We start from the raw sequence: 13,324 nt of genomic DNA on the forward strand, positions 1-13,324 counted from the left end.
TAACAATATATGTACAGTACACATATAAATATAATAAAAATTATTATAAAAAAAAAATAAATTTTCAGATTATTTTTCACATCAAATATTTTATAATAAAAAAAAATAAAGCCAGGCTTGGATTAACCATTAAGCAAACAAGGCACGTGCCTATGGCACCAAGCGTTTGGGGGCACCACAAGTCTCCTAGAAAATCAATATAAGAAAATGCAAATATAACATTGAATTGCACATTCGTTAACTCTGTAATTTCTGAAGCATAAAAATGTATTTTAGTAATGGAATTCCTATGTTTTTGATATATTGTATTATTGCATCTTGAATCAACCGATAATAATAGTTCGACATTTTTTAGAATGTGGCGCTGATTTATCTAATAAAGCTGGTAGTTTTTTACTTAATTCATGTAGTACTAAATCTCCTGAGCATGAAATGTATAATTTTGTAATGGAAATTCATGGTATGGGCTGCATATAAATTTATCGCAATCGGTAGAATATAGAATTGATTGATTTCTTGTTTAATGGCGTTTCATCACATTTTGAAAAATTTGGCTCACCTTTAAAGTTAAAATTTTTTTGTTGAACATTTAATGTTTTATTATCGTTTAGAAATTTTGTTTGATATAAAATGAGCTTAAACGGCTTTTATTGTGCTATGCCTGTTAAAAAAAGCAAAGATTCTGAAATTTTTGTATGTGTGTGATTCAGTTCCTGTTATATACTTCTTTGGCATTTTTGTATTTCATTCGAAGCAAAATGGCCGGCAACGTTTGGCATCCCGAAGACGTAGGATTACAACAAATACTCCAATTGTTGAGGGAATCTCAATCCCCAGACAACAGCACTCAACGAACTGTTCAACAGGTGCGTTTATATTTTATTTTAATTTTATTTCGATATATTTACTAGCGGCATGCATAATTTAATAATGGAGTGATATGTTGGTGATGACTGATCTGACTGAAATTCAATTTTAATTTGATCGAAATCGTTAACTGTTGTCCATTACATTTAACAAAGTTAATTTAATTAATATTTTATTTTTATATTTTTTTAATTATTATTACCAAACAAGATTATTAGATTTTTTAGATAACTGATTAAAAATCCTTATTATCATCATTTATCCTTAAAACAGAAATTAGAAGAATTGAATACTTATCCTGATTTCAACAATTATTTGATCTATGTATTGACTAAACTAACTAGTGAAGGTTTAAAAATAATCTAAAAACTTTAAATTGTTGAAAATTTGATTTAAATTTCTATTGTCCAACATGTAATATTTATCAGACGAGCCTACTAGATCACTCAGCGGTTTGATATTGAAAAACAACATTAGAACTCATTATGAAAAGTTTCCCATACCGGTAACGACCTTTATCAAACAAGAATGTTTAGGCAGTATTGGAGATCCATCTCCTCTGATCAGGGCAACAATTGGCATATTAGTTACTACAATCGTAGCAAAGGGAGGCCTAGAAAATTGGCCAGATCTTTTGCCATGCTTGTGTCAATGTTTAGATTCAGAGGACTATAATGTCTGTGAAGTAAGTTTTAACCTTTAATTCTTTTATTTATGACCTTTTTTGTTATATAACATTATATAATAAGAAACTACATCTATATATATATATATATATATATATTGTGGGCCGAGTACATACTTGTTAGATAAATTTTGTACTTTTAAGATTTTACTTAGGTTTATAGTTGAAGCTCATATATGATGATGTACTTCGTTTATTATTTGTTCTGACCTTATTTAAAAGCTAACTAGATTGTTATCATTAAGTGTTATAACCACCCTTCTGTTATTGATTAACGATAAAAAACTATTCATCTAAATTTGGTTTGGGCTGTAGATAGACTTTTGTGACCTCACTTTTTATCAACTATAGACATCCTACTCTGTGTCTATTATTAATTTTGGAAATGTCGAAAACATTGTAAATAACATAGATATTTAAATTTAAGTATTCAACAAAATTCTGAGTATTCAACAAATAAAAAATACATGTTCAGGTTTTACTAATTCTAATTATTTTTTTTACAAATTAGGGTGCCTTTGGTGCCTTGCAAAAAATTTGTGAAGACTCTGCTGAATTGTTAGACAGTGAGGTATTAAACAAGCCGTTGAATGTTCTTATACCAAAATTTTTGCAATTCTTCAAACACAACAGTCCTAAAATAAGGTTCAGTTTAATTTTTTAACAAATTTGTTTTTGTTGATATTAGTTGTTAACATTGTAAATAGTTTTCAACGTGTATGCAAATGTTTGACATAAAATAATACTTTAAAATATAAGAATAAATTGATGAATATTTTATATTTATATGAACTTTTCTTTCAGGTCGCATGCCATAGCTTGTGTTAATCAGTTTATCATTGGTAGAACAGAAGCTTTGATGTACCATATTGATAGCTTCATTGAGGTGTTTTATATTTATTTATTGCTGTTTGTTTATGTTCTGCAGTTCTCCATAACTTGCTACTTTTTGTTTCCATTTTTTAGAATCTGTTTTTCCTATCAACTGATGACGATCCTGAGGTGAGGAAGAATGTTTGTCGTGCATTGGTCATGCTGGTGGAGGTACGAATGGACCGACTAATTCCACACATCACGAGCCTTGTGGAGGTAAGCTGGTGAACAAGTATTTCATTTCTTATCTCACTATTTACTTCATTATTATATTATTTTCTAATTATATAATGAAATTGATATGTTTTGCACATCTGTGAACAGTACATGCTGATAAGGACTCAAGATCCTGATGGCTCAGTTGCTCTGGAGGCGTGTGAGTTCTGGCTCTCATTAGCAGAACAACCAATCTGCAAGGAAGTACTTGTCGGCCATATATCAAGGCTAGTGCCAGTCCTTATTAAGGGCATGAAGTACTCTGAAATCGACATCATCCTACTGAAGGTTGGCTATATTTTTTCAATGTTGGATTTATTATGAAATAGGTATGTAGTTCTTGAATATTTTTATTGGTTCTCTTTTGTTAGTGTTCAGTTGGGTTTTTTAACATTATAAAATTATATTTTTAAGTCTCTGAAATCGCCTTAGTAACATATGGTTATAGTTAATTAAATGTTTAAATGATTTTTTAAAAGCAAATCATGCTTTTTTATAAGGATGGTAATGAATAATATTTTAAACTGATACTAAATGATATCGTTTTCAGGGAGATGTTGAGGATGACGAGACCGTACCAGACAAGGAATGTGACATCAAACCAAGATTCCATCGATCGAGACGACACAGTCTTGGAAAGTTTGGAGAGGAGGTAACATTACTGTCATACTTCTTGCTAACTCATGTTGATGTGTAATTATAAGCATGATATTATGTCATTATTTTAATTGGATTGCAAACAACACACGTTTAGACGACATTTTCCTTGAGATCGGAGGTTGCCGTTTGGCTACCTATGGTGAAACCGAAATACCCCTCGACGCCATCCACATCTGTCACTCGCCTCAGTATCACGCAACCCAGCTTTCACCCTGTCCTTCTCCACCTGCTCTCTCCATCCCAATCGCGGACGACCCCTTCCTACCACTCCTTCAACCTCGAACTCCAACGCTCGCCTAATCCTGACTCTTTCATCTCTTCTCAACACATGTCCATACCATCGCAATCTCGATCTCCTTATCAATATCACAATGTCCTCATTCAGTCCCATCATTGACATCAGCTCTGTACTACTCCTCCTATCCTTCACTTTAACCCCACACATCATCCTCACCATAGCTCTTTCAGCCCTCTGCAGTACACTTTCCTCCTCTCTCCTCAACACCCAAGTTTCACCACCATATACCATCGCTGCTCTCACACATGCTTTATATACCCTCTCTTTCATCTTCACTGACCATTTCTTTTCTCACAATACCCCACCCAGTTCCCTGAATTTCATCCATCCTACACGAACTCTAGCCGTAACTGCATTCAAACATCCTCCATCCGCGTTCAGCTTATCCCCTAAGTAAACAAAGCTTTCCACTCTTTCAATACCACCACTCAACCCCGTCCTTGCGTCCGTCCTATTAATCACACCATGAACACATTTCTTACATTTGAACGTGCCTTCCACCTTTTTCAGTGCCCCCCTCACACCACTACATCTCTTATGCACCCATTTCTGACATCCTATACACAATACCGAGTTAGCCTTCACTCTCCTGTCACATACCCCACAGGGGCCTATTTTACTTATCACTCGCTTCCCACCTTTCCCACTCACCATTACCTTCGTCTTACCAATATTAACTTTTAAGCCTTTCTTTTCAATAACACTTTTCCATCTGTCAAATTTTAACCGCAATTCTTCCATGCTATTAGCCATCAAGACTAAATCATCTGCATACAAAATCTCAAATAACAACCCCTCCATTATGTTTCCACACACAACATCCATCACAATTGCAAACAGAAACGGTGATAACACTGATCCTTGATGCACTCCTACCTTAACACTAAAAGCGTCCGACATCCCCCTTCCAACCCTCACCTTTGTCTTTGCCCCTTCATACAGCTGCATCACAGCTTTAACAAGTCTCTCATTCACTCCTTTCTTCCTCAACGCCCATTCAATGACCTTTTTCGGTACTCGATCAAAAGCCTTTTCTAGATCCACAAAACACATGTACAATCTTCGTTTCTTCTTTCTATAATTCTCCTGCAACATTCTCACCATGAACAACGCATCCACCGTTTCCCTACCAGGCATAAACCCTCACTGCATTTCATTAACTGTCACCATATTTCTCAACCTCCTCTCAAGCACCCTCTCCACTACCTTCATTCTGTGCTCTAGCAATTTCACACCCCTATATGACCCACAATCTCTCACATCTCCTTTGCCCTTATACAACGGCACCAACACACTGTGTTGCCAATCCTCAGGTATACCTTCATCATCAAACATACTGTTAGCAATTCTCATCATAACTTCAATTCCTATCACTCCACTCGCTTTTATATGTTCTGTCGCCACTTCCGAAACCCCTGTCGCCTTACCTAGTTTCATTTCTCTAACTGCTTTCTCTACTTCCTCCATCGTCACCTTCTCTAGGTCCGTGTGTGACCGCAGATTCCACATCTCCATCCCACTCATTCTCTTCATTCATCAACCTTTCCATATGAGCTTTCCACACCTGAGCTTTTTCCTCCTCATCTATGCACAACTTGCCAGATCCATCCCAAACACATCCATTCCCTATAACATCTTTCCTATCCCTCATTGACTGCTTTGCTACTTTGAACATTTTCCTCGAACTCACATCAAATTCCATTTCCTTCATTAACCTATCTGATGCTTTCGTCATTGCAATTGCCACTGCCTGTTTTGCAACCTTCTTAGCCTTCCTATATTCAAACTCCGCTTCCTCCGTCATGTCCCTTCTCCATACCCTAAACCTCTCCTTCTTGACCTCCAAAACCCTTCTTATATCTTCATCCCACCACCACGTCTCACCATGCCTACACTTTCCTTTCGTCCATCCACATACTTTATCTGCCGTTGCCAACACACAGTCCCTGTATCTCTCCCAAACATCTCCATCCTTACCACTCTCCCAATTTTCAGCCACCTTCACTTCAAATGCCTTCCTCACCTCTGCATCCTGCAACTTCCATGTCTTTCTCTTTGTCACAAACTTATCCTTTTTCCTCCTCCCCATTTCTTTTGATGTCACATCCATCACAACCATACCATGCTGCAGCATACCAGGTATCGCCTTCACATTCTTCACATACTTCCTATGTTTGGCCCTTACCAATATATAGTCTATCATCGACCTATGCTCCCCTGGCCTATATGTAATCAATTGCGCTGGTTCCCTTGTAAACCAGGTATTCCCCACCACCATGCTATGTGCATCCGCCAACTCCAACACTCTACGCCCTTCCTCATTCCGTATACCATATCCCCATCCCCCATGTACATCTTCATATCCGTCTGCATCCGCCCCCCACATGACCATTCAAATCACCCAACAACACCACAAATTCCTCCAACCCCGCTTGCCCAATCTCGTCAGAAACATCATCATAAAACCTATCCTTCTCCTCTTCCTTCCTACTTTGTTGCGGAGCATATCCTGATATCACCCTCACTATTACTTTTCCAAACACCATCACCACCACAATTACACCATTGCTTCTCCGCCTCACTTCCAACACCTTTTCCACCAACTCTTCTCTTACCATCACACCAACTCCTCCCGTACCATCATCCCCCTTCCACCACAACTTATATCTTCCACCTTTAGCCTCCACAAACCTTGTACCCTCACCCTTCCATCTGATCTCCTGTAATGCAGCCACGTCAACCATTCTCCTCTGCAACTCCTCCACCACTTCCAAACTTCTTCATGTCAACGTGCCTACATTCCAGGTACCAAACCTCCAACCCCTTGGTCTACAAGTAGTCCTTCCATCTATAGTGCCTTGCACCGCCACACTATAGAGTGGGGTGCCAGTAGCCAGACCATCCACAGGGCCTTGCACCACAACCTCATGGACTGGGTCTCCGGAGATTCTTCGCACCCTCTTCTGCCGGATACTGAGGGCCATTGTTATTTCCGTCATCATAAGTATTATTTTTTGGCTAGTTTTTATACAGGACGCCCTTCCTTACGCAACCACAGTTATAAGCGGTGGGCCTAGCCTTTGATGATCCAACATCACTCACAAGGCAGTGAGGGTCAGTTTAATGTCATAACCAGGACATTGTCATAACCAGGGCATTGTCATAACCATAATTGGATTGCAGCCCATAAAATTATCAACTTTTCATCCTGCTTGGCTTCAATTGAAAAATACTTTGTCATAATGATTACCACACTGAAAATATCTCAATGTTTCTATCAAATTAAGTAATTTTTAGCTTCATGAAAGTTTTATACTCAAACTTGTTACAAAATTTTGTTTTTAGGAAGGTGATGACGATGATGATTCATTAGATGACGATGCCCTCTCAGATTGGAATTTAAGTAATTATAACGGAATTTAAAATTTTCAAAAACTTGGTCAACATCATTGTTTAAAAATTGATTATCAAGATGAAATGACTTAAACATATTACATACACATTTGTAAATTGTTTTGATTCAAATTTTGTTGCTTTAAATTTAAAAGGAAAGTGCTCAGCTGCAGCCTTGGATGTTCTGGCTAATGTATTTCATGATGATATCCTTCCAATTGTCTTGCCCATTCTCAAAGATCTGCTCTTTCACCAGGATTGGGAGTTGAAGGAATCAGGCATATTGGTGTTGGGAGCTATTGCAGAAGGTGTCCTGTTGAATTAATTTTATTACTTGCTTTTATGCTATTTTCTATCATGTCACATATTTGACGCTGAAGTTTAGATACCTTTTATTCTGTTCAACTTGAATTCAGTATGTTTTTTTTTACCTAAAGGATGCATGAGTGGGATGGTGGTGCATTTACCTGAGCTGGTGCCATATTTGGTGACCTGTTTATCGGAGAAGAAATCTCTCGTAAGATCAATAACATGCTGGACATTGAGTAGATATGCACACTGGGTAGTTGGCCAGCCACATGAGCTCTATCTGAAACCACTGATGACTGAGGTGCTTATTTTCCTAATTCACATGAACGTTGTTTCACTATTGTAATAAAATAAAAATATTCATGTTACACCACCTGTTCAATTTTGATGGCCAATTTTGGATACTCAAACAAGTTTTTTTTATAACTTAGGTTTATAAATATCTTTTTCAAAACCATATTTATTTAATTTTTCTCATTGGCATGGTCAGCTGTTGAAACGTATTTTGGATGCGAACAAGAGGGTTCAAGAAGCTGCATGTTCAGCATTTGCCACATTAGAGGAGGAAGCCTGTACTGAACTTGTTCCTTATCTCGGCTTTATCCTAGAGACACTTGTCTATGCTTTTCGCAAGTACCAGGTTGGTTATTATAAAATTTTTATTTTTTAGGTTTAAAATTAATTCAAATAATTTTTAACAGCACAAAAATTTAATTTTTAACAGCACAAGAATTTATTGATTTTATATGATGCCATTGGGACATTAGCTGATTCTGTTGGTCATCATCTCAATAAACCAGTTGGTGGATTTTTCAATTTTTGTTTTATTCATGTTTTATTCTTGTTCAAGAAAAACTTGAAGTCGTGTAGGCAACCTGTCAAAATGTTTCAGTTATTCATTTAAAGAAATTATTAGGGATGTAATAATTTATTGGGAAAATCACCATATACAGGAGTACATAAGTCTGCTCATGCCTCCACTTATTGACAAATGGAATATGCTCAAAGATACTGATAAGGATCTTTTTCCACTTCTTGAGGTTTGTTTGATTTGCATATTTTTTGTTTTTGTTACTTCTGATATTATTGCTCTTGCTGTTGCTCAACAAGTTTATAATGGAAATTGAATAACATTTTGTTAGATTAACATTCAAGTAAATTTCAAAATAATATTTCAAGTTAATTTTTCATTTATTGTTGGATTTTATGTTCATGGTTAAAACTTGGTGTGAAAGATTTAAATTTACAAATATTTCTGCTAACCTTATAATGAAATATCATCTGATTACAGTGTCTTTCAAGTGTGGCAACTGCATTGCAATCTGGATTTCTTCCTTATTGTGAGCCAGTCTTTAGAAGATGCGTTTCTCTCATCGAACAGACTCTCAACCAGCATTATGTTTGTACCTCTTCTCTATTTTTCATTCACATATCTCATTTTATGAACTTGTCTAATATCAAATAATGCTCTAGTTATCGATATAGCTGTAGGAGAGTACACGTGTCCGGTGGTTAAGTAATATAATATTTTCATTCATTTTGCTAAAAACGGTCAATTTGTTCACTATTTCTATTTCTTGTCCGGTCCCGTCTGTCAGGCCCATCAAAGAAATCCCGATCAGTTTGAGGCTCCTGATAAGGATTTCATGATAGTTGCATTGGACTTACTGAGTGGTCTTGCCGAGGGCTTGGAGCAGCACATCGAAGGTTGGTCTTCTGGTGCTCAAGGTATTTTTATTGCTGATCATTTCGATGATGAGTGATGAGTTGATTTATGATCATTATGATACAGTGCTGAGTGACTGTTTTAAGATGTTTCTGTTTTCCGTAATGTATGTGACTAGTTCAATTGAAGGATGTTTCAATTTATCTGCACCTAAGATAAAAACATTTCTCGTTTTTTTTCCTTAGAAGATGTATGTTCATCTGCTGGTTTTTACTTTAATAAATTTTATTCAGTAGATAATTATTGCATTTTATGCTCTGAGTTAACTTATTTTCCAAGATAATTGTTTATAATTTTTATGATCTGATAATGCCAAAAACATTGATTAAATTACTTGCAGGCCTGGCATCAAGTAGTAGCTTGCTCAAGTTGTTGTACCAATGCATGCAGGTTAGTTAGCTGCCATTATGTGATGCTTTTCAATTGTTACTTTATATTATTTACTAATTGGTTTTTTTTGTCTATACATTTTTGTAAATATGAGTTTATGCTGTTAAAAATGGTGGTTGTTTTTTGCAAACAATTCTGTTGTGTATTACAAAATGTTGTTGGCCAACATTGTTGTCATCCTTAGATGTAGCAGTCTACTTACTCCTAATCAGAGTTGTCATTGAGTAGCAATGATGATTTTATTTAGTGATGATGCATCTTCTGTCTTTGTTTCTGATAAGGCATAAGTTAATATTCTCATTTGCCATGCGTTCATTCATTCATTTCTTTTTTTATCGTTCATTCATTCAATTTTTTGGGCCTTTTTAGTTGCTCAATTATTTAAAAAAATTTTTTTCTAGTGAATTATTTACATTTTCAAAAATTTGATGGTCCAATTTTTAGCAATAATTATATTTCTACAAAATTTTACAATCAGTCTTGCAAATTGTGTCTCAAAATTTTTGTATTTTCGAGTGATTTGTTGTTGAAGTGCAACATGATTCATGTTACTTGTATTTGTTTTCATTAAGCCAAGAATAATATACAGATAAAAAGTGAATAGCAGACATTGCACACATGCCTATTATTTATTATTTTATATATCCTCTGCATTCTTTCTTCACATTTACATTTCCAGCAAATTCTCTTATTTCCAATTTGTTTATTTATCACTGCTACATTATTATTATTAACTGGTGTCATGCTATGTCTAACATGGAACTTAAAAATTCATTTGAGAAATTGAAATATCTCAATTTTGATATTTTTAATTTGTTTGCAATTTTTATCAATTACTTTTTAGTTTTATTATTGGAATGAACTAATCAATTAATTAATTAATTAATTAATACAAAATCAGGATTCCTTACCTGAAGTTCGTCAAAGTTCGTTTGCTCTTCTTGGAGATCTTACAAAGGCATGCTATTCTCATGTTAAACCGTTCATAGGTTAGTTCATTTAATACACATATCCGTTGCTTCTTTCAAGCCAATTATGCTATTATTATTTTTAATTTTTGAGTTATTTATAAAGTGTGTTTGTCAAACTGTCAGTTGGTGACGTTGTTTGTGTTTTACTGTATCGTGGTTGATCATCACCCTGTTATTATTTATAATGATATTTCATGTTCAGTGAAATTGCTGTTTTTTAATAAATTGAACTCAACAGCATATTTGTTTACTCTTTATAGTTATGGTACATATTTACAAGTACATATTTTTGAATGTTTTGCTGATGTATTTATGCTCGTTATGTGTGTGCACATTTGTTATGTAAACTTCTAAGCTTTACCATTGAATAGTTAGTTGTCAGTTTCCATTCTGTATCGCAAGGTGTTGCTCTAATTTGAATGTAAACTTTTTTTTCATGTTTTCATTATATTCAGTCGTTTGTCCATTTTTATAGTCATGATGACCTTTAAATATTTGTATCAAATTGTTTTTCAGGTGAAATTATGCCTATATTAGGCAATAATCTCAACCCTGAATTCATATCAGTTTGCAATAATGCCACCTGGGCTATTGGCGAGATATCTATAAAAACTGGTTGGTTTTGAAAATTATTTTTATTTATGTCAATTTTTACACATTTTCTTTTGTTTATTGTGATTAGACATTCAATTACAACAATAATTTAATTGTAGTTAATATTTGTACAGTTGTTAATTAATGATTGACTTTTGTGTTTACTGTAAATAATAGATAAATGGGTAAAAAATTATTTTTGTACTGTGAATAAAGTTGCTTATATCGTTGATCATGTAGGTGAGGAGATGAGGCCTTACATACCACTTGTCCTGGATAGACTGATCGCTATCATCAACAGACCTAACACTACAAAAACGCTTCTTGAAAATACTGGTAAATAGCTAGCTTATTTGTAGATATAAATGAATGCTTGAATATGCAATAGCATGCAATTGGTTTAATTTAATTTATTTTATTCAACTTTTGTTGCAGCCATAACAATAGGTCGGCTCGGCCTTGTCTGTCCCGATGTTGTCGCTCCTGCCCTTCAACAATTCATCAGGCCATGGTTGGTTACCTACTGCTTGCTTTCTTTATGCTATCTCGTTCATATTTGTTTAAATGTTCATCTGAGTATCTACAATAATAAGTTATGTACACTGAATGCTTATTTCTTATCTGCAAAATAGATTTACACTTGACATTACATTTACTTTATTGCACAAGCAAGATTTACCCATTATTTAATTCTATAATATGCTAGTATTCCGCCATTGCACTGCAGATCGAACTCTTTTAGGGAGTTTGTTTGGGCAATGTTGCTTGTGTTTCATTGTTTCTATCCAAAATAAACTTTGTTATTCACTTCTTTACTGAAATTATTTTTCAATGAATGAGATTATTGTATCAATTATTTCAAATAAAACTTCCATGATGGTTTGCTTCGCTAGGTGCAGTTCATTAAGGAATATAAGGGATAATGATGAGAAAGATTCATCATTTCGAGGAGTTTGTGCCATGATCAACTTGAATCCGTCGGGAGTTGTACAGGATTTCATCTTTTTCTGCGATGCAGTTGCCTCTTGGGTCAATCCAAAAGAGGACATGAAGGAGATGTTTTTCAAGGTCCATATTTTTCTAATTTCATGTGATACCTTAATATAATTTATATGCATATGCCTTTCATTTGTGTGTGCCCTGCTGTTTTGATTAAATTAAGTTATAGATGTGCATCTTGCTGCGATATGTTGTTGTAAACATGAGATCTTAATTTAATTCGTTAATCAAAACGACATTCCACAGATACTGCATGGGTTCAAAAATCAAGTTGGTGATGAAAATTGGAAGAGATTTTCAGATCAGTTTCCACCTCCATTGAGAGAACGACTGGCCACGCATTATGGAGTGTAATCATGTTGAATTTTGGGTCTTGCGTTCATCTTTTTTTCCTGTGAGGTTTTTTTTTAATTAATTTTTTTGTTAAATATTTTATTAAATATTTACTTTTCTTTCACTAAAACTACCAGAATTTTTCGTAGACTGCTGTTAAATGTTACCTGCTTTAAATAATAAATTATTTAATAGCATAATAGATTTAACATCAGTTTAATAAATAAATTAATTAGTTTTTTCTTTATTTAATGCATTTCAGATGAACATGCAATGAGTGCACCATCCCCTCCATTTCAATACTTTACATACTAGCTTTCAGTTTCTGCAATGCAATTCTTGTAGTTCTTGATGCTTTATATGAAACATGAACCTCTCTCTCTCTCTATCCATTCATTCATTTCAATCGGTTGATCAATATGTGTAAATGCTAATGTATGTTTCTTAAATCTTCAATTAAACAGACATTTATTTTAGATAATTTTGTAACGTTTCTTTCCCTATGGTAATTTGAGATGTTGAATGTTTGCATATATATATATATATATATATATATATATATATATATATATATATAAGCAACTGTTGTAATCGTTTTTCTCAGTATGAATTGTTGAGAATTTAATTAATTCATCTTCTTATAAAGACCTCTTCAATCGAACATTGCATGCCTATGAATATTCATGCCGGGTACTTTTTTAATTTAATCCTGTCATTTACTGAAAACCTATATATATATATAATATATATAAAACCTATATATATATATATATATATATATATATATATATATATATATATATATATATATATATTCCTGCTTCAATTTAATGCAAAATGATACCTTTGTGGGCATGATTATTTTTGTTTAATATCTTTTTTTTATTTTTTTACAAATAGTTTTATTAAAAAAACGTAATTTGATTTTTTTTAAAGTTTTTTCTCATTAAAATAATGTTGTAATAAATTCAAGTGTACGGTTGTTTGTTTAATATTGACTGAATTATTAT

The 13,324-nt window shown here is 34.1% G+C and overlaps 1 protein-coding gene across 1 annotated transcript; it reads left to right on the top strand.

Annotated features, from left to right (window-relative positions):
• Positions 1–758: 758 nt before the first annotated feature.
• Positions 759–12,335, top strand: HELRODRAFT_65501 (hypothetical protein; the record flags this gene model as incomplete). The annotated part of the gene is made up of 23 exons (XM_009021332.1): positions 759–866; positions 1,141–1,216; positions 1,296–1,552; positions 2,064–2,197; positions 2,357–2,438; positions 2,519–2,641; positions 2,750–2,929; positions 3,192–3,293; positions 6,945–7,002; positions 7,148–7,300; positions 7,430–7,602; positions 7,792–7,941; positions 8,026–8,100; positions 8,255–8,341; positions 8,593–8,700; positions 8,900–9,008; positions 9,368–9,417; positions 10,319–10,406; positions 10,905–11,003; positions 11,223–11,318; positions 11,418–11,493; positions 11,876–12,050; positions 12,228–12,335. 23 exons carry the CDS (start codon positions 759–761, stop codon positions 12,333–12,335), a joined length of 2,667 nt encoding a protein of 888 aa, XP_009019580.1.
• Between the last annotated feature and the right edge of the window lie 989 nt (positions 12,336–13,324).

The sequence above is a fragment of the Helobdella robusta genome, assembly GCF_000326865.2.
Source record: "Helobdella robusta unplaced genomic scaffold HELROscaffold_3, whole genome shotgun sequence".
NCBI lineage: Eukaryota > Metazoa > Annelida > Clitellata > Rhynchobdellida > Glossiphoniidae > Helobdella > Helobdella robusta.